The sequence below is a fragment of the Buteo buteo genome, chromosome 4, assembly GCF_964188355.1.
Source record: "Buteo buteo chromosome 4, bButBut1.hap1.1, whole genome shotgun sequence".
Lineage (NCBI taxonomy): Eukaryota > Metazoa > Chordata > Aves > Accipitriformes > Accipitridae > Buteo > Buteo buteo.
The window spans coordinates 55286187-55313377 of record NC_134174.1 but is presented as its reverse complement, the minus strand read 5'-3'; the positions used below and the strand labels follow the sequence as shown (position 1 = coordinate 55313377).

General features: G+C 46.8%; 1 protein-coding gene across 4 annotated transcripts; it reads left to right on the top strand.

The window, feature by feature from the left end:
• Nucleotides 1–45: 45 nt before the first annotated feature.
• On the top strand, nucleotides 46–27184 carry ARL3 (ARF like GTPase 3). Of its 4 annotated transcripts, none has more exons than XM_075026279.1 (6): nucleotides 46–174; nucleotides 9775–9918; nucleotides 11051–11167; nucleotides 16032–16082; nucleotides 18040–18225; nucleotides 26893–27184. In XM_075026279.1, the coding sequence occupies exons 1-6, from the start codon at nucleotides 172–174 to the stop codon at nucleotides 26938–26940; spliced, it is 549 nt and encodes a 182-aa protein (XP_074882380.1). In that variant the 5' UTR covers nucleotides 46–171; the 3' UTR covers nucleotides 26941–27184. The 4 variants fall into 4 exon arrangements, with proteins under 4 accessions (XP_074882380.1, XP_074882378.1, XP_074882379.1 ...); XM_075026277.1 differs by lacking the exon at nucleotides 26893–27184 and adding an exon at nucleotides 23897–26860; XM_075026278.1 differs by lacking the exon at nucleotides 26893–27184 and adding an exon at nucleotides 20482–23889.
• The last annotated feature ends 7 nt before the right edge of the window (nucleotides 27185–27191 follow it).

Here is a 27191-nt window from a genome sequence, read left to right as displayed (position 1 = left end):
CACGCGCCGGCCGAGGGGGCGGGGCTAGCCGCGGGCTGTGGCGCCGGGCTCCGCCCCCTCCCGCCCGTCGTCGGCACGTTCCGTACGTACGGCGGGAAGCGCTGACGCTCTACGTGGCGGCGGCGGGTGTGTGACGCAGTTGCCCATGGTAACCCCGGAGCCGCACAGAGGATGGTGAGTGGGGCGGGGGGTGCCGGGCCCGCCGTGGGCGGCGAGGCGAGGCGAGGCGAGGCGAGGGCGGGGGGCCCGCCCGGATGGGGACGGGGCCCCGGGGGAGGCGGGGCTGGGCCCGGCGGCGCCCGCCTGAGGGGCCTGGCAGGCCTGAGGCCGGGGGCACCCACCGCGGGGGAGCGTGGGGTAATGGGGGCCGGAGACACCCACCCGGGGGTCTGGCGGGCCTCGGGCCGTGGGGCCGGCGTGCCCGGCCGGGGTCGACGGCAGGCGCTCTGGCAGGCCTGGGAGCATGAGGGCTGGGGACACCCACCCGGGAGGTCTGGCAGGCCTGGGATCACTGGGATCGGGGGCGCCCACCCCGGGGGAGCGTGAAGGCCTGGGGCACCGGGGACCTGGTAGGCCAGGGGCATCCAGTGAGGAGGGCATGGGGGCCTGGGTCCATGGGGGCTGGAGGCGCCCAGCCAAAGGGATGCTCCTAGGGCTGGGGGCAGTGTAAATTTGGGGCCTCCAGCTGTAGGACACCCTGGTTAAAGTCGGGGTCTTGGTGGGAGTTGGAGGCTATGGGGGACCTGGGGAAGGGGGTTGAGTTGGGTCTTGGCAGGGGCTGGGAGGCTTGAGGATGCTGGGGGCGGGGGGGCTTTGTTGGGATGGAGTCAGCCTGCCTGGAGTTGATTCAGTCAAGGTGTGGAGGGCATGATGGAGGGTTGGGTGCTTGGGTGGGCTGGGGAGCAGAACAGCAGTGGCGCGCTTGGCCTGAGAAGGGAGGGAGCAATGGAGAAGCCTGGTGAGGATGGAGGACAGTGCTGAGGGACAGTACTATGGAGGGCCTGGCAGTATCTGCAACTGTGAAGGGACACTGGACAATTTAGCCAAGGTGGGAAGGGGCCATAGTGGGGCTTGGATCCTGGCTACAGGAGTTGAGGGAGCTATCGGATAGCTTGCTGAGGTGGAAGGGCCGGTTGTTGGTAAACAGCCTTAGAAGGGGAGCTCAGTCATGGCAGCAAAAGCCTGGATGAAGAAGTTGGGTGTTCAGGGATGGATAGGACTGAGGCATGGTGCTCAGGGGCTGAAAGAAACCTGCCAGTTGGGTGGGATAAACAGTCTGGTGAGTCATGGGGAAATCCCAGTCAATGATGGCTGGCTAGGATAGTTTGCTGGGATGTTGTGTGCTCTGGGGGTTTCTGCCAGAGGCTGGGGACTTCAGTGATAGTCTGGGCTGAATAGAAGAGATAAGAATACACAGTAGAAAGGGCTGGGAGTGGAGTTTTGATGCTGATGAGAGAAAGAGAGGACCCAGAGAGGAAAGTAGTATGGAAGGGGAGAATTGAATTGTTTGAGGGGGAACAATGTGGACTGAAGGGAGGAATTGGGGTCTTGGGTGCAGCGAAGGATCTGGTTAGGGTGGAGGGCAATGCTGGGAGATGGGCAGGGTGGTGAGGGTGTGGTGTAGTCTGAATTGAGGTTGGGGTAAGGTTGAATGATGGACTGGGGTCTTGGAAACAACTTGGGTTTAGATGCTGGAATAGTTGGGGTAGGACAAGTGGGATGCTGGCAGAGGCCAGCAAGGACTGGAAAGAAGAGTTGGGGCTGCCAGGTGAGGGGTGGTAAGAGAGAGCTGCAGTAGGTGAGGGAGCCACTGCTGAGGATGCAGTGGTGTGCAGAGAGCACAGGCAGAAGGAAATAGCAGTGAGGAAAGAGCTTTCCCAAGGGCAAAGCATGTTTTGTCCAGGAGCCCTCTGGACACAAGCTGGATTCATGCAAGTGGACAGCACGGGAGGAGGCGTAAGCAAGAGCAGCAAAGGCAGCTCCTTATCTTCACTGGGTTAATTCTGGCTGTGTCCCCACCTGCTGGGCCACAGAGAAAGAGATTGAGATAAGGTCTGTGGGATCTGCTCTATTTTAGATCAGTCGATGATGGAACATGTCACACCAGACACCGAAGCCATCACAGGATGGACATCTGCTATAAAGATGAGGGCAGCTGCCTCCAGCAGTGCAGTGCTTTGTGGGACACATTTGGCCTGCAGCTGCTGCTGGCCAAATCTGTTCTTCTGCCTTGTGATGTCTCACGATAAGCTGGTGTAGTCTGGGATCTGGCTGCTGTTACCCGAGCGCTTTGTGTGTGGAGAGGGCAGACTGGGTGTTTCCCAGTGTTCATGTTATTTGATACAACATTTTACTGCCTCTTTGTCTATTTTCCATTTCTGGGAGTTACTTTTTGAATTGCAGCCTCTTGGGCAGGGTGGGTGGCACTTTGGGGTGCCTGGTGGACTGCCTGGGCTGGGTAGAGGACTGCAGAGCTCTGTACCATCTCTCTAGATTCTCAACTTTCACTAAAACAGAATAACCCTTAGTAGTGGAAACTCTCTGAAACACCAGCAAATATATCCAAAGCAGCTATGGCAGCCTGGGGGTGTGGGTCAGCAGTCAGAAATGATCTAGACAACTTGATGTAACAATTTACTGCTTGTCATCTGAGCCGTGGTAGCTGCCCATGAGCATGTTTCTGGCATGTCATGGCTGCATTGGGAAGTGCTTAAACCCCCTTCAACGACTGCTTGCTCCAGCTCCAGTGATAAGAGGGTTAATGGTGAGGTTTAAATTATTTCAGTGTTCATCCAAGTGAGTAAGTACAGAGGGGAAGTGTCTCCTTCTGCAGAGCATACCAGCATTTCTCACAGCTGTGGGGCAGGGGTGGTAGAAGGTCATAGGTGGAGCACAGAGGGAAAGATAAGCCATAAAACTGCGTAGCATGAGGGATGTGTAGCATTGAAGTCTTTGGCGCCGTTAAGCAGCATCTGTGGTGGGCGCACAGCAAGGGCGAAGGGAGGCTGCTACATGAAAGGATACGCTGCTTTCCAAAGCTTAGGAAATGCTGTGTGAAGCAGAGCTTGTGGCTTCCTCATCACTGTAATAACAATCTTTAACGAGTGAGATGGTATGTTATTGATAGATAGCAGGGCCAGAGAATGGCCGGTGTTTTTCTAAAACCATTGATTGTAGATGACATCATTGTGTCAAAACCAGGGTTGTCAAAACGTGGCCCCATTTTACAGCTGAGGAAACTGAGTCATGGAGTGTCTAGTTGACACTAGGCAGATCTGTTGGAGAGGATGAAATACCAGCATACCTAAACGCGTAGTCGGGCATCTTTCTTCTGGTCTTGAGCTCATGTTTCTAGCAAACCCAGCATCTATCTGTTGCCTTCTGTAGGTGTACCTAGTACCCAGAATTTCTTCCTTTTGTCCCTTGTTGTTTGGCAGTGAGGCTTTATTTAAAATGGCCCCATTAAAATAAATGCTTTCAAGAGCTTTAATAGTGCCTTGCTGCTTTAGTTTCCCAGTACAGTTCCCTGTTATGTTTTTGGTTTGTTTTACTGATTGCTGAGACATTGATATGAGAAATTACCTGCAGATAGGACAGTATAGCAGGAACTGGCCAAGACTTTCAAGTTCTGAAACCAGACAAAGACTGCTAACATAGTCCGGTACTAGGCATCAACTCTACTCTGCGCAGGGCAAAGCACTTCCTTCAAACTTGCTAAAACCAGAGGAGTTTGATTTTAATTATGAAAGGACAATTCATGCTGGTATTGGTTAATATACCAAACCAGAAAATGCTGTGCGACCTCTTTGACAGAAAACTATGTTAGTAGGTTTGAGCTGGAAAAACTCTGTAGGTGACTCGACTCCATTAAATTTTGGATTTCAGTGCAGAAAAGAAAGTCTGCATTGAATGACACCATATGGTGGAGACATGCAGCAAGCAAATGATTTTTTTGGGAGTTTTGCCAGAGTAAGAAGTATTGAATAAACTGTGCTCAATAGATTAATTTACTTCAGTTGTATTTTGAAAAAGACTGGGTGATTTTATGACCATTAGTGACATTTGCAGTTCTGCAGCCGAAGATAAAGGTAATCAAACATCATTCTTCAGGGCACCAGCTAATCAGCGCAGTTGTCAGGAAGGACTCCCCTCCTCCAGCTCTGTATATGCAGGATTGCACCCTGGATGACAAATGTAGCCTCAAATATCTACTGCTGAAGGCAGGATATTTGGCTCAACTAAGCCCCTTGTCCTTCCCCATGTCAGCTTTTCCTGTGTGACTTTCTGAAACCATCATGTGCACCCTTTATCTTTAACTTATGCTTTAAAAATGGTGAACTGCTACCGTATTGCTTACAAGTAAATTGTGGGCCAGAGCTGCACTAGGTGCTGTGCAAGCAGAACACAGAGATGTTCCCCATGCCATGGAAATGCGGTCTGTCTGAGGTGAGAGATAACCAAGCGATACGAGTAAGGAAAGTCCAAGACAGGTTCGAACTTGGCATATTTGCCACCTAAACCTCATCAAGGATTGTAGGTGTGGCAGAGAAGGAATTCACAGGAGAATCACGGGATGGTTTTATGGATATTTTGCGAAGTTTCTCCCACGGTTGTAGGAAAGGCACAAAGGTTTGAGAATAGAGCTCAGCAACGCTGGGGCTGGCTTTGCAAGCCATGGGAAGACAGGAGCCGTCAACTCCACGGCAAACATGCTTGGCTATGAAGGGCCTTGAGGGTGAAGACAAGTGACTTGTGGTTGCAGCAGCAGGGAAGAGGGCATCCGTGCAAGGATGTAGAGATGGGGGAGATGTGGTCACAGTGGCAGGCTGAGGTGCTGAGCTTTGTGGCTGTATTGCATCTCAGTGAATTGATTTGATTCTAGCTAAATATCCACATCTAGTAGATAAGCAATTGCTGGTGACTGAGGGTGGTTTTATTTTAAATTCATTATCTGAGCTTTGTGGCTAATAAAGTTAAACAGAATACATTTACTTCTCTGTCCTAATAGGAATCAACTGTGCTCTGCAGTGGCTTGTGGGCCATGCTTTATCCATGCCCTGTATATCCAGTCCTCAGTATGAGGGGAAATTGTTCTTTCCATTATGGCTTTATATTGCCAATCTGATACAATATTTAAACAGATTATTGCAATGCTCTGTTTGTCCCAAACCAATTTTTGCTTTGGCCTATAAAGTGAATCTTCCTTTCAGCGGCTTCTGTGGTACAGGATGTAGTTACATGCATCAACTAGTTCAAAAGACCCATATACAGCATGGATTTAAAGCTGAATAAACCCACAAACCCCTTAGCTAGGACTATAAATGTCACTGTATTTTTATATATGTCTGTTTTTTTTTTTAAGAGAATAGGATTACTGCATGCAGCTATAACTGAAAGTCCTTTGATAATTCAGTGGGTATTTTAAACCTAGCAATGATATACTTCCATAAAACCACACATCCCTGTTTTCTGAAAGATGCTAATAAGATGGTTAGCTTTGCTTTCATGCTTGATATGTTTATGAGTGCTCTTGCCCATTTACTTGCATCTCTGAATTTAATGCCCCACTCTGATTTCATAGTAATTGTCAGGAGTCTTTTTTTCTTTTTGTATGTCCCCACTCACTGTCTGGAAAATGCAGTCTCCTCATTGCTGACCCCATCAGTCTGTCTCTTCATGGTGCTTGTAAAGAAAACCCGCTCCACCAAGGACAAAGATGTTTTTAAACAAGCCAATCTGATATAAAACATAGTTTGCTTAACCCAGAGGTGACCAAGAAGCAGTTGCTGGCTGACTGTGCCCAGCCTTGAGTTGCTCCGTATGGCTGCCCTTCTCCAAAGGCTGCACGCGCTGCCACGCTGTGCTGTTCATTATCTGAACAGCATCTGCAGTTCCCTTCTCTGTTACAGATGCCGCAGTCTGCTTAGTTTTGTGCAAATGACACGCTGCCCTTATACTCCTCTGAGTCTGCCCTTATACTCCTGTGAGTTGTCTCTGCAGCTCCTCAGCCAGCTAATGTCTCCACTGTCCTGCTTGAGACTTGTCCTGCTCCTCATCCGGGACAGCCCAGTGAGCGAGTACCACTGGCCTGGCTGCCGTGCAGGCATCCTGGGTTAAGTCCCACCATTGTGACTTTTTTTTTTTTTTTTTTTCCCTGCCCTGCTTCAAAGGTCTGCTCCTCTCCTGTTGCTTGTGAGCATCCTCTTTGCACCAAATTTTCCCATTTCATGGCTTTCTACCTGACATCTCCCATCAATAACAAGGGGTTGCTTTCTGACTCTCATCAGCCTAAGTTAGTTTCAGCGTTGTGTTTGCAAGCAGAGAAGTGCTTGTCCATCAGTGTGTGTGCAGTAAGGGCTGCTTGTCCCACATAGTGGTGGCATGCAGCAGGGAACTCAGCTGAGTTATTTTTTCCAGTCTACTAAGCTGTCAGGAAATGCTTTCTGTCTTCCTAGCCAGTGTGCTCATAAGACCAATTAAAAAATAAATCATGTTAGAAACCCATCTGTATATGGCTTTCTTTAATCTTAAATCTTCACTAACTAGAGGGAAATGATGGGTGCAAGTTTTACATAATATTTACAAAATAGTAACAATCATAGTAACCAATACTATTGTTTGGCTCTTGATTTAAGTTCTGTATACAGACCATGTAACCTATGCTGGCAGCTACTGAAATAAAGTCCACTTCTCTATGTTGGCTTGCTTGTCTTCCAGCCTTTTAAATCAGCTTACTTTATACCTTAGAGAATACTTTTATTTCTATATATATCCTCTCTTCTATTGGCTACCCCAGATAATCCTGTGATCAGCCATGCAGCAGTGTCACTTGAGTAGAATATGGAACGATGCTGATCGTTTTCTCATAGGCTGTCATACTAGCCCAGAAATAGCATCTGTCTACAATGGGAGAAGCTCTATTAACATTTACAACTGTTCCTCTTCCCGACCCCTGAGAATTGCTCCGTGGTAGATAAGCAATACTTTGTAATACATTTCTTTGCGCTCAGTATTTTGGAGTTGAATTCTGAAATATAAAGGCTCCTAATCCTGATCTGCTCTGGGATACACTGCTCTGCTCTTAGCGAGTGGTGCTGTGAATAGGATTAGCATTTCAACAGCTTCTTTTTTTAACTGTGAGCAATAAACTAAAATAATAGGGCCTGATTCAGAGCGCTCTGAAGTCAGCAGTAGTACTTGGGCTGGTGTGTGTTGGCTTTGGGTCAGGCCCATAAGAATGGGAAATTCAGTGTTTCCCTGGAAAGGAGGGAGAGTGTGTGAATTTTAGAGTTCCTGCTCCTGTGGGGTCTGTCCACACTGAGCTGAAATCCATGGATTTACAAGCCAACAAACACAACTGTAAATTTGACTGCAGGTGAAAAGAAAATGTGTTGCTAGTCATGCAGTTAAAACTTGTGTTTTTTAATGATGTCAAGGGCACTTAGGACATGCATGTAAACAAGTAAGCATTAGCGGTATTTCTGTCACTGTTCCTTTTCTCTTCCCTCAGACGTGTGGAAGTACAGACTGTCATCAGGGCAGAACATGGGTTGGGCACTGCGGCCGGGGAGATGAGCTGTTGGGTTGGGAGGGCTTGCAGCGACTGGCTGCACTGAACACAGCCCTTGAAATTCATTAGCTACGGGCCCATGGGTGAGAGCCAGCTGTGAGCATCTGGCCCTCAGGGCTCAGCATGTGATGTTACAGGCCTGTACGCTTCAACTAAAAGCAGTTTGGGGATTTACTGTGCCTGCACACTGCAGGCATGGCACCTTCTACCAAGCAGAGCCTGTTCCTGATTAACAGCTTTTGAGTGGGGCCTGGATTCCAAGTTTTTTACCAGCCTGTTTATGAAATAGGTGGCACCCTGAGCCTGCTTATTGGGCTCTAAGACTGCAGTTTTGCTGTTCCTTGCACAAGCTCTGCGTTTCTGAACCTCAGCTTTCCACTGTGCTTTTTAAAAGAACAGCAACAGTGGCAATCCTGCAACTTGCTACAGATATCCTTGAAACCCAGTTTTACTAAGTTACTTCTCTTCTCCCTGTTTCTTACGCATCCTGCGTGTATTTTGAGCTGTCTGGTACTTAAATGGAAAACTGGTAAATTACTTGCAAATTGAAAATGCTTAGAGGCATGGATCAAATCTCACATGCATTTGAATCTCACTGTGTTTTCATCCCGCATTATTGAAAGCTTTGGCATCACAACCTGTAGCACTGTGTCCTTTTCAAATCACTCCCCACCTTGGAGCAGTGTGATGAGTGGTCAAAGGCGGTGGTTTCCAAATGGCTGAGGTGGGGCTCTCCAGGAGTCGGCAGAAGGGCACTGCTACAGATGGGGGACGTGTTGCAGTGGTCACGGTTGTACCGTGTCCTGCAGCTCTTTATCTTGAGGACAGGTTTCTGATTGCCATGATCTGGAGGGGATCGGGAGCAACCTTCACGGCTTAAATAGTCCTTGGCTCCCAGCAGGAATATTTAGAGGGTGTAGTTCCTCATAGCAACAAAGCACTTCATGACATTTAACTGATTCACCCTTGCAGGTTGACAAGAAGCATTGTCTCCATTTTGCAAATAGGAGAACAAAAAAGCTTGAGAGATGGGCCCTGTGGGCCCAGGTTTGTGCCGATATTTGAACTTTGTTCCTGGCTGTGGGTCTTAGTGGGCTTCAACATGGGAATTGTCTGGGAGAGACTGAGCAGGAGTCCTGAGGGCTCCAGAAAGGGCTGTAGGTGTATTCCTCTCCCAGATTTGCTCAGGCAGATTAGTTGCAAGAGCATCTGTGTCCCCAGGCTGGGTCTCAGTGTGGTGTGTGCCGCTCAGACTCCAAGGAGCAGTCCCTGCCAAGCAGGGGTTGCAGAGCAGTGTGGCAATGTGTCCAAGGACACCCAGGCAGTCATAGACTTGCAGCGTGCTCCTGTGCCCTTGGCTGCAACTGCCCCTCTTCTGTGGGGCTGGGCTGGGCTGTGAGAACCTAAGTGGGGTGATTTGCATCTCTCAGTTACGTGCCAGGATCCAGAATATTTTTCCAGCCATTTTAGAGAGGCGCAGGTCTCTGAGAGGCGGCACTGACAAAAGCTTGGGTGTGCTGCTATACTGTGCGCGGTTGTAAATGAGCTGACCTGCATATTCTGTTTCCTAATCCTGAATGATACTGTCAGCTCAGAGAGCTGAGCCTGGCTAATGACTGAAATCCACTGTGCTTTTCTTAGCGAGGATGTGTGGTGATCTGAGATAGTTGTTAAGTGCTACATCCTGAGAATCAGAACTGCACATGCCCCATGGGTCCAGCATGTTTTAGACAGATAAACGGGGTTTTAGATGATCGGGGAGTTACTATGAAAAGAACTGATGTCAGGTACATAGTAACCTGCAGTTAACTAGGAGGGAGATTAAATTAATGGGGTTTTCCCTCTGATAATGAAGAGCTCACAAGGACTTGGTTTGCAGCTCCTACACATGATATGCCTAGGCACTATCTTCCTGGCACAGGGAATGCCGAACAGCTGTGTGACGAGCAATGCAGCCAGTGTTGCACCCCACTGAGCGACCTTTGTGCTGTCTGAGACCTTGTCGATACTCTTTGAGATGCAGGAAAATAGGGGCAAGGGAGAGGAGTAGAAGAGGAAATGGTAATAGGGACTGCAGGAAGGGGTTCAGGGTGTCCTGGGATCCACTGCCATACAGAACCCATTTCAAGGGAGGAGGACATGGCATGGTGGGAGGAGACAGTTGGGGGTGGAAATAACAGCTATGATCTCTCTTGCGGATTTAGGGTTTGCTGTCAATCCTGCGTAAACTGAAAAGCGCCCCAGACCAGGAGGTGAGAATCCTCCTCTTGGGACTGGATAATGCAGGCAAGACCACACTCCTGAAACAGCTGGCATCTGAGGACATCAGCCACATCACGCCAACACAGGTGAGGAAGGCCTTTCCCTGCCCAAGGCAGTTCTTGTGGTCCCTTATTATACAAAGCACTAATGATTCAGCAGAGTATTTCAGTAAAAGGGGGAGCAACTGGAGCCTGGTGCACCATTAAGTTTGTTTGTTTTTTGCTTAAGAGGAGGCTCCCTGAAGGAGCCAGAGAGCATCAGGCCAGATCTGTCAGGTAGTGCAGAAGTGGACGAGTGCTGTGGAGTTCTGCAGAAGGCTTTTGGGTCACGCTAGGGTTGCATGGATGAGACTTTGTTCCTGTTGCCCTTGCCAAACAGGGGATGTGTACAGGGGATGCTGCAGCACTTGGGCAAGCCCCTGTCTCCTTGCATCTTTTACCCAGCCAGTTCCAAGGATCCTGCATATTCCAGCACTCCCTCTCTGATGTCTCTAGTCCCCTTTCTTGGAGCCTTGAGGTTGGGGAGAGGGATGTCTCTCATCAGAAGCACTGCAGCATCGCTCCTGTGTTGGCCAGAGGAGGTTGCTAGAGAGCTATGGGAGATGGTTCCCCTCACCCTGTAGCTGCCTCCCAAAGCTCCCAGCCCTGACACCCCAATTCCAAGCCCCAGTCCCCTGGGTGGTGTGGCAGCATGTTGCAAGTCCATGCCACATCCTGTTTTTCTACTTGAATGCCCTTTCAATTGGTGTTCTAATTGATGAAATGGACCCTTCAGACGTGCAGCTGTTGCTCTTTTAAGCCCGGCATTAGCTGTGTCGTGTCGAATTGAGCTGAGACCTCTGGCTTCACGTTAGCTGGGACTCTCTACTCGGCTTTCACAAGCTCAGTCCTGCTTCTCACAGTGCCCTTGTTTTCTCCTTATCTGCAGCTCTCCCACCTCTTCCTGCACCCACCCTGTTGAGCCCTCCCAGGGCACTAACTGTCTCTGTAGCCATGACAGCATCAACCCTTGACCCAAGAACACTGTCAAACTGATGGTTTGGCAGCTGTGTTCACTTTCACCAGCACCTCTCCCACAGCCGATCCATCTTTGCGGCTGCCCAGCCCATCTCGCTGCATGTTGCAGGCATGGGATATATAAAGCGTTAATGTCTGCCTGCATACGTGATCCAGCCATTCAGGTTTATGCTCTATGTGGCTTTGTTTCTGTTCTTTCCAGGGCTTTAACATCAAAAGCGTACAGTCTCAAGGCTTCAAGCTGAATGTATGGGACATAGGTGGACAGAGGAAGATCAGGCCGTACTGGAGGAACTATTTTGAAAACACTGATATCCTTGTGAGTATTGGCTGCAGTTGAATGCCGTGTTCATGCAATGGCTTTCCAAGGTCTCAGCCAGAAATTGAGGAACAAGTAATGTAATGTCCCAGTCCTCAGCAACACCATTGCCATTGTAACAGGAGTTACTCTGAGTGAAATGGCAAGATTGGTTGGGTGCAGTAAGAAAAACACAGTGATGTTTGGAGAAATCATTCAGTTGTATGTTTTTACTTTCACAGGATGGTGCTGGTTATAGCCAGTTCCTTTTCTCTCATCTCAGTCTCCTTCAAATGAAAGAACATTAATAACTTGTAGTTTGCCCATCTATAGCTCCTTTCACTGGAGACTCTGGAGGCCCATCATGCATATTAGTGACTTAAGCCTCATGTGTAGAGGTAGGTCAGTATGGTGCCTTTTTTTTTCTAGTTGGGGAAACTGAGGCACACCAGAATAAAACGCTATGTCTGGCATCAGATAGGAAAGCTTCTGGCTGAGGGACACAGAAAGAGCCCTTATCTTTTCCTTTGGTCCTTTTATCATAAGACTGTCCTTTAATGTTTTTGATATCTTAGCTGTGATTACCTTACAATTAGCTACAGATGACTACAATTATATTTACAATGCAGGACCTTTTTGTTGCCATGCCAGAGCATGTTACCCTGGGACCCTCCAAGTGCTGTCCTGACTAGTTTCAAAGAGCACCTCTAACATGCAGCTATGTGTGCCAGGATGAAGGCAGACTGGGGGCTCCAGGCCTCTCCCCACTCCAAGCAATATTGCCTATGGGAGCAGAGAAAAGGCAAGGTCTGCAGGACTCCCACGGGAAAGCGGGAAGCTCTCTTGGAAAGATGCCCTTCCTCCCTCCTGTCACACACACATGCTCACTAACGTGTTGGGAGCTTCAGTACACTTCCACAGAAGGATCAGAGCCACTAGGAAGAGGATTCTCTGCTCCAAGGCTCATGTCGGGGTCCTGAAGGGCCTGGCTGCACCTGCATATTTAGAAAGCATTGTCCAAATGAAGCCATTACTTAAATGGGACTAATAAACCTTCAGTAATCTCTTGGGCGGATCCCCCTTTTTCAGCCATAATTTGGAATCTGATGTTTGAGGGCAGCCACCACAGCGTAAACCTGGTTGGTTGCTTTTGCAAAGATTAATGGTGAGATCTTCCTAGGGGAAAGATCTGGGTTTGAGAAACTAGCAGGACACACTTCACGTGCTCCTCTGTGGCCATCAAGAAGGGGAACATGGCATGGCTGTGAAGTGATTGTGCCCATTGAGTCCAAGCTCTGCAACTGTGTGTGGTGGGGAGGCAGTAGGTGTGCAGATCAAAGTCAACACTGCAAAGCAGCAGCTAGAGGATCTTTGCCTGCTATGGCAGGTGCTTGGGCTGCAGAGACTGTGCAACCACAAAACAATATCTGGAAGACTCCACTGGCAAAGGCAACGAGCTACATCGGCCTGTGGGCTTCCATCCTTCCCAGTGTGTGCTGCATGGGAGGTGCAGAAATAAAGATGAATTTGAAGACTGAAGGTGATGAAAGCAGTTGTTTTCCCTGCCCTCCTCCCACCCCAGTTAAAGCAATGTACAGATAAAACCTTTCTTTTCATATGAGTAAGAAAATGGGTAGATAGAAGCAGAATCAGTTTGGGGGAAGCAGCAGTGTGAATTCAGAGGGAATAACTGGTGCGCACATGGACCTGAACTCCCCTGCCTGCGCTTCGTGCTGACACCCAGTCACAGACTGACAGCTGTTGGCATGTTAGTGCAGTGCTTTGCTATGTCCATTCACACCAAAACTGGGATCAAGTATATGCTGATGACTCCGTCTTCTGCCAGCCCTCACCCCTGTTTTAGCCAGTAATCTTACCCTCTGACAAACCTGGTGCAGGTTGTGCATCTGTAAATTGAGCCAACTTATCCCTCAATGTTATTTCTTCATCCAGTCCCACCACTTGCAGTTTCTGCCCAACCCACTTACTCCAGGTTTTGTTTTGGCATGTTGCTCAAAGGAGGCACCCAGCTTCACAGGAATTTCTTTCTCAAACTCCATTTCTCCAACATGGTATATTCAATGGCTGTTCAAACTGGCGAACTGTGCAACTGAGCACCACAGCCAGAAACAGGCTCTTGTGTGCCCCTGGCCATAGAAGGGAGGTGGAAATGAGATACACTACAGTTCCCAGGACCCCCTGCTTCTGTCTTCTCCTAAACCATATTACACAAAGCAGAAAGGACCCTTTAAAGAGTATTAAAAAGCAGGAAGTGATTGCAAATTCAAATCCATGCAGGTGCCTTTGAATGAGAGCTTGGTCTTGCATCACACACCTGTGATATTTGGAAGCTTAACCCAGGCAAATAAGGTGTGGATATCTGGCTGATTGCATATTCAGACAGGCACCTGCAGCTATTTGGCACAGTGCTTTCTGGTTTGGAAGTAGGCACTCTGCACATACTTTACCTTCTCTGTGCTGTGCTTTTGTGGCTTTTGCCCCAAGCGCTGTTGCCTTCAATTCTCATCTTCCAAAATAGCTCCCTAGCAAGGAACAGAGTGGTGCAGGAGAAAGCCTGGCTGGTTGGGACTCAGAGCTCTTCCTTGCCAGTTAGAGAAGCACCGTAATATGGGAGGTGCTGCCTTTCATTTGAGAAGTAGCACTCAACTATTGCATTCATGTGTTGCTAAGCTTCCCCTGAGATGTCCCAAACAAGGACAGATGACAGTCCAGTTTCACCCCAGAGCACAACTGCCAACCTTGCAGCTTCTTGTGGGTGTCAGTCTCTTCTTCCAAGTGACAAGTGATAGGACAAGAGGAAATGGCCTCAAGTTGCGCCAGGGGCGGGTTAGATTGGATATTAGGAAAAATTTCCTCACTGAAAGGGTTGTCAAGCATTGGAACAGGCTTCCCAGGGAAGTGGTGGAGTTGCCATCCCTGGAGGTGTTTAAAAGATGTGTAGATGTGGTGCTTAGGGACATGGTTTAGTGGTGGGCTTGGCAGGGGTAGGTTAACAGTTGGACTTGATGATCTTAAAGCTCTTTTCCAACTTAAACAATTCTATGATTATTCCTTTCTTTTGGTCCGTGTTTCCTACCCCAAATGGGATGCACAGAGGTGGATGCTTAGGCGGGGCAGAGAGGACGGGTGTGGCTGATACAGTATTGGTGCACGTACTTGGGATCACATTGTGGGGAGAGGCTGTATGTCATGCTGTGCCTACAGGCCTTTCCCCATCATGTGGCACCAAGTGCGTTTGCTGCTGACGCATCTCCACACAGCTGCGTCCTGCCCTGCCGCATGTCCCCCAGCCTCTGTCAGTGTGCATCAGCCTGGCCCTGGGAGGACCACAGACCCCAAGTGATCAGCAGAGAGGTCTGAGAGGTTGCTGGGTTACCTCCTCAGGCCTGGCATACACATTCTCCTGCTGCGTGTTTGGTCCCATTTCAAACAACTCTAACGCTGCTCATTAAGGGAGTGCCTACAGTTTAATAGATATTGCTGCTAGAGATCTTCCCTCCCCCTACTATTTGGTCGAAATTATCCTGGAAGCGTGGAGTCTTATGCTGAGACTGCCTGCAAGGATGCCATTTATCTTGATGGTGGGGTGCTGTGCTCATGTATTCCCTGAAAACCAGACTGACACTTGCTCCCTGTAAGCCACCAAAGAGCATGCAGATGATGTGCTAGCAGCTTCAATCACCGCTGATGGGGAATGGCAGGGACTGGAAGCAAAATGCTCAGTGTTTGTCACCAGCCCTGTCCCTGTCTGCTGTCCCAGCGCCCTTCTCCTTCAAAAACCTTCCCGTACCAAGTAATGAAAAAGGCATACCAGGCTATTCTTGCCTGAGTGTTATACTGAGGTTCCCTGTGTCTTTAGATGTAGCTTGATACTTGTACACTCTGAACTGCAGTAGCATTGCTAGGGAAAAGGAGGGCTGCTGGACTTACTAATTACATATTTAGGAGGTCCTTCAAGGAACCTTTTAGCCTGTGTGAACCTAGAGCTGCCTTTGCTGAGAAGGCTCATTTGCATTTACAGAAAGAAATCAGCACATGCCATGCTGCTTGGAGAGGGTGGAGACCCCCTCCTAAGGCAGGGAGCCTATGGGCTGGGGGGTATACTGTTCTCCATACCAGGGGACAGGTGTCTGGTTTGGATCTCCTTGTGGACCATGAGATGTGGTGCCCAGCCCTGAGAGGGTGGCAGGACTCTGCTGTCAGTCTTTGTGAGCCAGCTGCTCCCTGTCTTGTCCATCATGCTGGTGGACAATCTGGCAGCTGAAGATGGAGTCTTGCAGGCTGGATTCAGCCCTCTTCCCCAAGCACCTGCTCCAGGAGGTTGCAGTAGAACTGCCTGATGGAGAGAAACTCAATGTCCCCAATATATTCATCTGTCCCCTGAGTGCCATTGTGTGCCTTGGCTTATTGAGGAGGTGATGCATCCTGCTAGAGGGCAGCACGGCATAGTCACACCAGTGCAGTGCTTGTACACTGTTTGCTAGGGTGAAAGACCATGTCTGACTCCCCAGGTTTTGCCCTCCTGTGCTCAGCTTCAGCTTGTAAGCCGGTCATTTGAAAAGATACCAGGCAGTCTCTTGTTCTCTTCAGGTAACAGATGCTGTGGAGATGGTGAGAGCATCCCCAGTACTGCCCCCAGCTCCTTTCTGATCCTACCAATGTGGCTGCCCACCCCCCCCAGCTTTAGAAGAGGTGGTTCCTCTCCCTTCAGAACGTCATGAAGTTTTGTCAACATTTGCTATAAATAATACTGGGGATCTTTGTGCCCAAAAGCATAATTATTAGGCTCAGCTCACTTAAGCGTGTGATACTGTGGAAGAGTGTCTTCTGGGAATAGTAACTTTTCCTCTCATTTCTTTTTCAGATCTATGTCATTGACAGTGCAGATAGGAAGAGGTTTGAAGAAACGGGTCAGGTAAGTTACTTATGCCCAGCTTCCTTTGAAGTAACTCAGTGCATCTGAGTGCCCCTTTCTCACAAAAGTTAGGAATATGATTTTGTTGTTTATGAGGGAAATTTGCATTTCAAGAGACTTGCCTTTCAACATCAATGCAGATTATTTTGGTAGATGTGAAACAAGGAAAATAGGTAGCCTAATTCTGTTTAAATAGAACGGTTTTCATTAAAGTTATACAATAATAGCAAATGGAGCCTAATACTGAAAGCAAAAACTTCTGTAAGTCCTTTAAACCTTGCCAAACCAAGACCCTGAGGAATCCTATTTTCTTATTTACAAAGTTGAAATGGAAATCATATTGACTTGATTGTCTTTTGGATGTAATTGAAAAAAACCTAAGAACTTTGTAAGTAGGACTGGCCAGAAAATAAGATTTCCGTTTTGCAAAGTTTTGATGTTTTGTAACATTTTGTGTTTTAGGATGGAACAAAAATAGGACTTTTGAACTTTCTTTTGTAAAATTCAGAAAGTGATGGTGTCCTAAAATAGATAGCAACAGATTTACCTCCCAGAAATGGGAGATTTAGTTGAAAGCCCTCTGTTATGCCTGATTTGAAGGAGGCACTTTATCTTTTGCCTCTCAAGTATCATGGACACACCCTAACAGCTGAACTGTTGATTGTTCTAGGCGTGGGGGGAATCTTTCCCCTGTTGGAGCTATTTCATTTTATATCAGTAATTAAATATTCATTGGGCAAAAGACAGGGAGAGGAAGCAGAAGATTAGAGCACTTGCCTGAGTCAGGCGGAGTCAGCCTGGACCCCTTATATTTCCGCAAACACTTTTGGTTTCAATAAATCAGCCGTGTCAGATGAAAGACCTATTTTGCTGAAAAATTCCCAGCCAACTCTGTTTATAACTCCATTCTCTCGTCCTGGTTTCCAAACCAAACATTGCTTTTGGGGGGATGGAGTCAGATTTCCACTGCAGTTTAGCATCTCCCCGACTGCACTCATTTAATCCAAAAGTTTCTAGCCAGTGGATGAAAGGTGTTAGGGCGATATCTGAGAGCAGGAGACCTTTACAGCTAAATAAGGAGCCCACATAAATCTCATGTACTCATCTATCTGCAATGCCAGCAGTCCCTACAGGTTCAAGTTCTGCTGGGTTTGTCATATGTTCACATAGGGAAGTGACTTGAGACTGTGTACTTGTTTCACACAAGGCCATTGCACAACCCTAAACATGAAGTATTTCAGCCATCGTTGATCCACTGCAGATTCAGATTTGACCTATTAAAAGAATCGCTTTGAGTCACCCAGTTTTGAAGGAACAAACCCATTTCTCAAGATGCCACCCAATGTATGCTATGCACATGGAGCCAAAATCCAGCTAGTAAAGCTGATCTAGCTTGTCTTCAGCTAGCCAATGCCTTCAAAAGCATCGGCACTTTCTTGTGGGAGGGAGATTTCCATTTCTGGGGGAAAAAATAGTCCTCTCCTGCTCAAATTGCAGTGTATAAAACTTGGAACAAAACCCTGAAACTCATTATTAGCAAAGATATCAGGGCTGGTGTTAACGGCTGCTCAGGTACAAATGCCAGTCAGGCAATAACTTAAGACAGATTCCTCATACTGCCAATTTACATGGTTTTTTGCTGTTTCATCAATTTTGGTCTCCTGGGAGCAGGGACTGGTAAAACACAGAGTTGTAGCCTCTAAGGCAACTGCTAATTTCAGACCAAGATGAAGATTTTTGTAACCTGTAATTGGAAGAAATAGCTTTTGAACCTTGGGCAGAGATGATTGTATACATTTTTGCTCTCTTATAATAAGATCTAGGTTTCACTGGAACACATTCTTCTAGCATTTGCCCTAAATATATTTCTAATTAGAGACAACCACTGGTGGTTGAAGGTTTTCTTCCCTTCTCTCTCTCCATTTCCCCCCACCCCACTCCCTTGTAAATGATATAGGAGCTGGCTGAGCTTTTGGATGAAGAAAAGCTTAGTGGAGTCCCTGTGCTCATATTCGCTAACAAGCAGGATTTGCTGACGGCTGCCCCTGCTTCAGAGATTGCCGAGGGACTGAACCTACACACAATCCGGGACAGAGTCTGGCAGATCCAGTCTTGTTCAGCTCTTTCAGGAGAGGGAGTACAGGTGAGGCTCTGGAGAAGGCTTGCTGTGCCAGCAGGCCATCTGTAAGAGATTGTTGTCTGTTGATCTGCAGGGTGGGGCTGGACCGGCTGCCTCACGAAGGAGGGTCAGTGCAGCCAAACCCTTGCAGTGCAGAACACAGGGGTTGCGTGTCTCGTCGCCTAGGCAAAGGGAAGGGGGAGCTGTGGGCCCTTGGGATCTCTCCATGCCCCGGAAAGGGGAGAGTGATTGCCTCCCCACCCAGGACCCCTTGGCTGAGCCAAATGAAGACTGATTTATTTTAAAAAGACTGCTGTCAGGTTAATAATTTTCACAAAACCAATCATCTTTTACTATTAACCCCTTTGACTGTTACAAGTGTGCACTTCAGAAATCTGATTTATCTTCGCTACTAATGTAATTCGGCGTTTTGCTCAACCCAGGTGCCAAAGAGAAACTGATCAATTTTTCTGATCCAGAGAAACAGAAGAGTTGTGCACGGGCAAGGACCACTTCTAATGGCAGCATGTGGGGCAGCAAAAACCCACCGAGGGGGTTCAGCTGTGTTCCTGTGCCAAACTGTAATAGCTGTGTCTTAGGCTCCTGTGCTGTAGCCAGTTTCTGCAGTATAGTAGCTCTTTGTAATGTAAATGGGACCTAGGTTTGTTTATTTCACTCTTAGGCTTTCCTGAATTAATGAAATATTTGCAGTGCTCGCAATCTGAGCAGTCAGGAGTACTCCTTTCACTGATATTTAAAGAAACAAAATGGTGAAGACATTTATCTTCCTTGCCATTTCAGTAAAACCTTATTTGCAGATGCTACAGAGCTGTTCAGGATAGTCAGATCTCAAGCTGAGTATGAAGAGTTGCAGAAGAAGCCCACGATACTGAGTGGGCAGTAAAATGGCAGATGAAATTCAATGTTGACAAGTGCAAAATAATGCACATGAGGAACAACAATCCTAACTATACACATACGACGATGGACTCAAAATTAGCTGCCGTTACTCAGAAGCAGATCATTGGGAACAGTAGCTTAGTGCTCATCAAAGGCCAGAGAGGAAAATCAAATGCTAGAGAATTATCAGAAAGCAAACAAGAAGCATCCCAGAAAACATTTCTTTTGTAGCAGAATAAAGGTATGGTGGGCCCATACCTTGAACATAACATGCATTTCTGCCTCTGCCCCATCTGAAAAGATTGTAGTAGTAGAATCATAAAGTCCAACAAAAAATTAGTTTGAAGGGTCTCCAGGAGATTTTTAGACCAACCTCATGTTTAAAGCAGGGATAACTGCGAGTCTAAAGGAGGTTGCTGAGGGCCTTGTCCAACCACATTATAAATATCTCCAGGCATGGAGATTCCACAGCATCTCTAGGTAACCTCTTCTAGCACTTAACTACCCTCATCAGAAAAAATACTGTCTGTATATCTGCTCAGAATTAGGAAAGATTTGAGAATCCTCTGTCAAGAATGATCAGTAGCACAGAATGGCATCTGTACACAGGGATAATAAATAAATTAGGACTTGCAGCTTGGAAGAGAGAGGACAGAGAGTGGGAATGCCTTCAGGATTTATAAAATAAGGTATAAAAATGTCAGATAGACTATATGCTATTTTTCATGTTGCTAGAGGAAGGGTGTTCCTAATTAAAGAATCAGAAAACAGCTTAAAAGAAATAAAAATAAGTGCTTCTTTGCAAATTGCAAATTGCAAGTAATTAAATTGTGGATCTCATTGGCACAGGAGTTGTGGAGACCAAAGGTATCAGTTGGTTCAGAAAAATACTAAGTGAATTTCTAAAGAAGAGATCTGCAGACAATCACTGACCACTAAAATCTGGAGGCAGCTTTTGAATGAGGAACAGCTTGGGCCATGGACTGGGAGGGAAGAACAGAGCAAGGGAGATCCTGTTCATACCTGTTCTTTCCCTTGGCATCCAGAAACGGGATGCTGGCCTGGAGGGACCATTGGTCTGAGCCAGTACGGCAGTTCTTCTGATTTAAAATTCTTAACCTGATGTTTAGACCTAAACGGAGTAGATAGATAGTGTCCTCTAAAGGGCCTGCCTTTAGTTAGCTAAGATAGATACAAATTCAGCTATGTTGCAGCCAATCTTGTGAGAGGCTTCAATTCTATTTTGAAGTGGTGGTGGTAGAGGGAAATGCATTCCACAATGGCAGTGTATGTTCAAGTCCAAAGAAATGTGATCAAGAAAGTGAGGCTGCAGTTCACAGGGTTGCAGGTAGGCATAGGTCACCTTCTTCCCTCCTCTAGGCTCTCCTCCAGTTTATAGAAGTCCAAATAAGCTCTCCAGCTGTGAAGGGGCAGTAAAGTGGCAGATGAAATTCAGGGATGCGTGTTGGATGTGGAAGAATTAAATGATAGAAAGTGGCACTTCCTGTTCGTAAGCTTTGAAGAATGCCTCCTCAAGCTGATCTGTGGGCTCTCTGGAGTGGGCTGCACACTTCTTCATTGATAGTGCCTTCTTACTATGCCTTCTTCTTCAAGTACAGTGCATCAATGGAGTAAAATACACAGCCCAATACCTTCTACCAGGGAAATGAAATCTGCTTCTGCATTCACTTCCAGAAAACAGAAGACAAGAGCTAAATAAAAGTATTTGCAGGCCTATATATTTTGTTCATCATGCTTATCTAGACAAATTAATTTAGATGCAGGCCAGATAACATCCCGCTTTGTTGTCCGCAGTCTCATTGCCCTAAATACTGCAGCTTATTCCATAAATGATTATTGCATAAAGGTCAGGGAAGTCACAAACTCTCTACAGCTTATAGAAAAAGAGTCCCTCCATTTCTCTTCTGCCATAACTCCAGCCCTGTCAAATGGGACAGCAAGAATGCCAAGCTCTCCATTTCCTTGGAAATTAATTGAACAAAATGGTTTGGTAGATGGCTTTTAAACTAAACCTGGATCAGCCCAGGAAGAAATGGTGTCTTCAGTCCTGGGACTCTTAAGGAGAGGTCAACATGCTCAAAATTTAGGGGAGTCCGAGGAACTTTTTTAAAGAATGAGATTAAGAAAAATGTTTTTGAGGATCATGGTGCACAATATCTCTACCAGTGGCTCAGAATGGGAGCTTTCTGTGTAGTTAAATCTGAGGTCACTGCTTTAAGGACTTCTTTGAGTAATGACAATGAATGACAGCAAAATAAATGAAGACGTGGAAGCATCAGGTATTCAGAATGAAAGCCAAGGAGTGAGCACGCTAACCGTTGCTGCTGATGGAATATATTAGCTAGAGTAAAACTGGGGACATTGCTGATGGATTTTGCAAGGAAGTGTAGTGGCGTATCTAGTACTGAGTACATGCAGGAACAGAGTTCATAGGGGATGATTTTTGTGATAGCTTGAAGGAAGAGCAATGAGCAAAGATAAATAATGCCAATACAGGAAGGAGAAATAGTTTGAAGGTCATTTAATTAGTTTAGCTGCTAGCACCATGGTGTATAGAATTGGGTAGTTAAGACTGGGGATTTCAAGGTTAATGAGATTAGATTATGGTTAATAGAATGATATAAATTTAGAGAATTTAACTATTATTTGAAATGGGTTATTTAATAAAACTGTTAATTAAGGAGGAAATCCATATTGTCATCTTCTCTTTTAAAATTAACCATTGGGGACTCCGGAAAAGGGGCCTAGCAATGTCCTGGGCAGGCTCAGAAGAGAGGTGACTGGGTTAACTGGAAACCCCATGTAGTGTCCTCTGAACACCAGCTGGTAGCCCCTCTTATGCCAGCTGAAGACTTCATTACCTTGTGACTGTAACCATGGGCAGCACTTCGCTTATTAATCAGACTTCATGCTGCCATTGCGGGAGGAGCAGCATCTCTCATGCTTAGAGGCTTTTTCAAGCAAAATGTCTGCTTGGGTATGATTTTATCCTTCAGCCCTAGTTAGGAAAGCAGGAAAGCCTTTTCTCCAGGCCCCAGCCATTTGGGCTCTGCCTCTGGAGCAAAGTCCTGCACCAGCTTACACGAAGACCCTTGCACAGGGTACAGTAACCGAGGGAGGTGATTGCCAGTATCAGCAGAGAAACATAAGGGAACTGTTGCCTCACAGTGGCTCTCTGGTGCCACATAGGCTCTCTTGGGGTTGTGTTTTGTGACCAGATCTCCACTTGAGTCCTTGGTGCACAAAAGCTATGTACATTCCACCCTGGCCAGCTGGGGTGGGGTGAAAGCAGGCAGGACTCCTCTGCTTTGCAGCCTGCCCTCTTGCTGGAGGTGCTATTAAGGGGCAGGGTGTGTATTAAACATGACTCAAGGCTTTGGACTGGTCCGTGCTCTGCAGCTTCTTACTTGTCTGAAGGAAGAGCCTCCAATCAAGGCAGCACGAGCTCAGCCTGCCCTGAGGAATCATCCTCCAGAACGATGCTGCAGAGTATTTGTGTCCGGAGTCTCCCAAGCATTATGGCCCCCTGGAGACCATTAAAAGCCAGTGGAACTGAGAGTAGCCACTAAACTTCTCTAATTTATGCCAGAGCTGGTCTGGCCCAAAGGACTGTGGGAAGAGCTGAGCTGCCTTCTCCTCCCTGGCTGTTTCAACCCAGTTGAGAACGAAGCCCCAAGACCTAAGTTACGCTGATGCTGCGATTCAGCACTTTTGTAAGGGCAAGATTCAGAACAGGACCCCCTGGCAATGTTGTATCCCCAGAGCTAGGTTTTGTCTTAAAGATGTCTTAGCCAGGGCAGGCTAGATGGGGATCTTCCACATCTTAACAAGGTTCTGGGGCTACTTGTAAATGTAATTTAAAACCAATTTCGATGACTGCAGCTCTCCTGGGGCAGGCAGAACCAGTGCTTGTTGAGGAAAAGCAACCATGTTTACAGATTGCAGGGCAAAGTCTTGTGATTTTTAAGCAGGGTAAGGAGGGAGTCTACAGCGCTGCATCAGGGATACAAGGTCTCAGAGGACAAAAGAAAAGCTTGCACCCAGGCAAAAAACAATGGATAATGTACTTGCGGGAGCCTGTAAAAGCCAGCCTGTATGACTGGAGGTGCAAAGAAATGACAGATAATGAAGGCACAGTCCTAGCTGTGCAGAGGGAGAAGAAAGTGACAGTTAAAATAACGCATACCAAAAACGCTAGAGATGGAGAATTTTGCACTTGCCTGACCCAATTTGTTATGGCAGACAGAGGATTACATGAAAGGATTAAGCTTTGCTGTCCTTAAGGTCACATTAGGGGTCACAAGTTTGTGGTCTTGCCTGATCCCTGGCTTGCAGGGGAGCAGAAATCGGGAGGCTTTTTATGGGGTGGAAAGGACTTGTTCGCTGTGTTTGAAGTCAGATTACTTCACTCCCATAACCACAAAGCTGATAATGCAGAGAATAAGCAAGCAGTGGGCTAATCTCAAGCAGGACTTTTTATTTCTCCTGGGGAAGGCTCTACCAGTCCTTTCCCAAAGGGCGTTAGAGTACAACTCCCTTGGCACAATAGCAGATGTGACTGCAGCAAGGCGGGGTTGTGCCAAGCAGCATTTCTCTGCAAGGAGCATTATCCTCTTCCCTGGAGTTCTCTCTCTTTGCTTTGGTAAAGTTTGCTAGCTGCTTCTTAAGGAGCTAAGAGAGGCAAAGCTGAAAGATCTGAAATCTTTCCCTGCTAAGTTTTCCCAGGGTTGACTTGAGGCTGGAATACTAATATTGTATCCATCTCCATCCTCAGAGTACCTGCCAATGTCTCTGTGTCTCAACAAAGCAGCACAAGGACATCTATCAAGATCTAAATGTTACTGTAGGGATTGTACTTTCTGCACAGAGCCATCTTTTAAGCATGCAGATATAGGGACAGAGTGTGTAGGGACAAAGGATGACAACAGTTGACTCCTTGTGGACTTGACTCTTTCAAGCACTGTTTCCTCCTTCCCGTGTGCCTTCCCCATAGCAGCTCTTTGTGTTTGTAGCAGCTTCCCAGGATTTCTCTCTCTTACCAACCCTCATCCTGCTTCAAACCTTAGTTAGAAAAACCGCAAACATACCTTTAGTTTCTTTTGCTTTCCCTTGCATTTGCTATTCTCCAGAGCATTTGGGGCCACTGCAGAACATCCCCCCCCCCCCAACAAAGTTGCACCAGAAGCTACAGCTGTAGCTGCAGTGTGGCTGAAGATGAGGAAAGTGTCTCACACATACCTCTTTGATACAACACACGTAGTGCTGAGCATGTTCATTTTCCCTTTATCAGAGTCAGGCAGGGAGATATTTACAATTAAATATGATTTTTCCTGTCTATTAACTCGTGCCAGAAAAGAGTTTTTTAAATCTATTCCAGCTTTAAAAGTTTGGTGACCTACTTACGTATTTCAAGCCTGTTTGGAGTTCACCTTTTCTCTTGCATTTTGCTATGTCATTCTTTTGCCCTCGTTATATGCTTGATGCAGCCAGGCTCCCAGCCATGGTAAATCCCATCATAAACTCTTGCTTTATGACCCTCGCCGCACTGGTGCTGAAACGGTTTGTCTTTCCCCTTCCCGAGCTCCTGAATGGCAGTAGGCAGAGTTTTAATCACTGTGAATTCAGGTTGTGGTCAGATTAGGTAGAAGATAGGATGCGTGTTTGTTGTTTTGCAGTGATGTATTGTTTCTGGGATTACTGTGCTGAATAGCAGAGGGTGTCAGCTGATATTTATTACTTTAAGCTGTCTCAGCTGTTCTGGTTCAGCAAATAAACCTACATTCAAAATGAATGAGGAGCTCTGCTTGCCTTGTATGCCATGATGTGTGCAAATGTGATTATTGCTTCCGAGGCAGGGGAAGCTGAAATCATTGTGGGAGCATTTTTAGTTATTTATTTATTTTTACTCTTTGCAGGCAATCATGCAGATTTCTAAAGCACACAATCAAGCCAAAGGCTTGACACCTCTCCTCCTAGCCCCATTGTTAAACCCTGGCATTCCTCATGCTGGGAATCGCTTGCTCCCTCTCTCTCTAAAGTGATAAGCTTTAAACCACGCTATTGATTGCTTAAGGCATTACATGTTTTACACCTAGGTTATCAGTGTTATTGAAAGGGGAAGACACAAAGCTACTGGGCCTTAAAATGAATCTATCTCTCGTCTTTTCCCATTTGCTCTGAGGATTTCAGACAATTTGTTTTACACTGATCTCTGCTGTGGAGATAAATAAATGAAACTGGAGACATCAACCCTCCCAAGGTTAGAGTTAGAAGTGTTATTAGTGTAGGGCCTCATGTGCACCCCAGGACAAGCTGGGCTTGCTTTTATTCTTTATTTAATGCAGCAACAAGGGCTGATTTCAGAAGTTGCTGCTCCCCTTCAGATAAGAAGTGTCACATAGCGCAGCTATCAAGGTGAATTGGTATTTTCAAGTGAGAACCTCTCTGCCTCTGATTAAGCCCTGAGGACTCCCTCTCTTCTCTCTTAACTCTTTAACTCCCCTCCAACATGGCCACCACCTTTGCGGCTGAGGGACAACATGGAGGCATGGCGGTGGGTCTCAGCTCACCTCAAGGGCCTGCCGTGCTGTGCTTTTGGACATCTGTCCTTGGGGCGCTGAGGTCCTTGGCAGCCTTCTGGCAGTTTGGGGACAAGGTCGTAGGAAGCCAGCGACACTGCTGCCATGGGGCTAGCAGTGATGCTAGCCCAAATGCTCAGGTGTTTCTTAGGGTCTAACTATTGTTTTAATGATCCAAAAATGACCATTGAACATAATACAGTGAAATCCCCCCTCCAGAACTCCAAGGTGACATTTGCCCGATTTTCAAGCACAAAGATGTGCCACTCTCCTCTCATCCCCAAAACCTTACCTGCCTTCTTTCTGCCCTGACCCTCCCTGTTGGCAGAAGTACCTCGTAGGCAGGGTAAAGGTAATGGATTTGATGGGACACAAATATGAGGAGATTGTGCATCTTGCATTCCGTTGCGTGCATCTCACAACAGATAAGTGACAGGAGCAGGTAAAATGTCGCTTTGCCCTTCAATAGCGTATCCCATTCTGGGATCTCAGCAATAAACTCATGATTTGGGTATTCACAGCACGAGTGTTACCATCCTGCTTGCAGTGGTCAGAGATGTTGTGCACATATTTTTATGGAAATACTTTGAAGAGTATTATCAGCCTCTTAAAACATGACCACATCTATTCTCACTGAACTCCTGTGGGACCGCTGAGGGCCCATTTTCTGTGGGGGCCCTGAGGAAAAGGGAGCAGGGTCCAGGTCCAGTTATTGCAGTGGCTTTCATGGATCTGGAGTTCAAGGCTTGCAGCTGAGCAGAGAATTAGAGCTGTATTCTTAACAGGGAGCTGACTGCATAACAAACAGCTGCCTAAAATCCATGGTCTCAAAGATAAGATGACTTGCCCGAGGTTACACAAATCATCTGTAGCTGAACCTGGAAATGAGCCTTCATCTGCCACTGACGTACCTTGACTGCAAAGTGATCCTTCCTCGAAGGACCTACACATAGCGACATGATGAGACAATGATACTTTTTATGGTCAGATGAAAGATTTATTAACCTGTGTGTGACAACATCTACTGAGCAAGAAAGCACTTATTTTTTTAACCCACAGCAGTTTTGGGCACAGAGGGCAGGTGGGGTGTAGATGAGGAGGCAGAACACAGTGCTTGCAGAATGGCGGTTGGGTGGGATTGGGGGATTCCTTTTCCCTTTGCTTGACTAACATTACCTTTCTCTGTCTGAAGGACGGCATGAATTGGGTGTGCAAAAATGTCAATGCTAAGAAGAAATAAAGCGTTCTGAGCTGCATGGAAATGGAGGAGCGGTGGGAGCAGAATTCTAGCCTGAAAACACTAATTTGCTGCTTTCTGACCAAATGTTTTTCCATCTGTGCACAGCTACAGCTGTTAAAAGAAAAAAAAAAAAGAGAGAAAAAAGGGAACAACATCGGTTAAAACCTACTGCTGGATTTGGAACTTGACCCGCTCTTTAGTATCGTTTTTTATCCCAATAAAGGAATTATATATTTCCTCCCTATGCATAA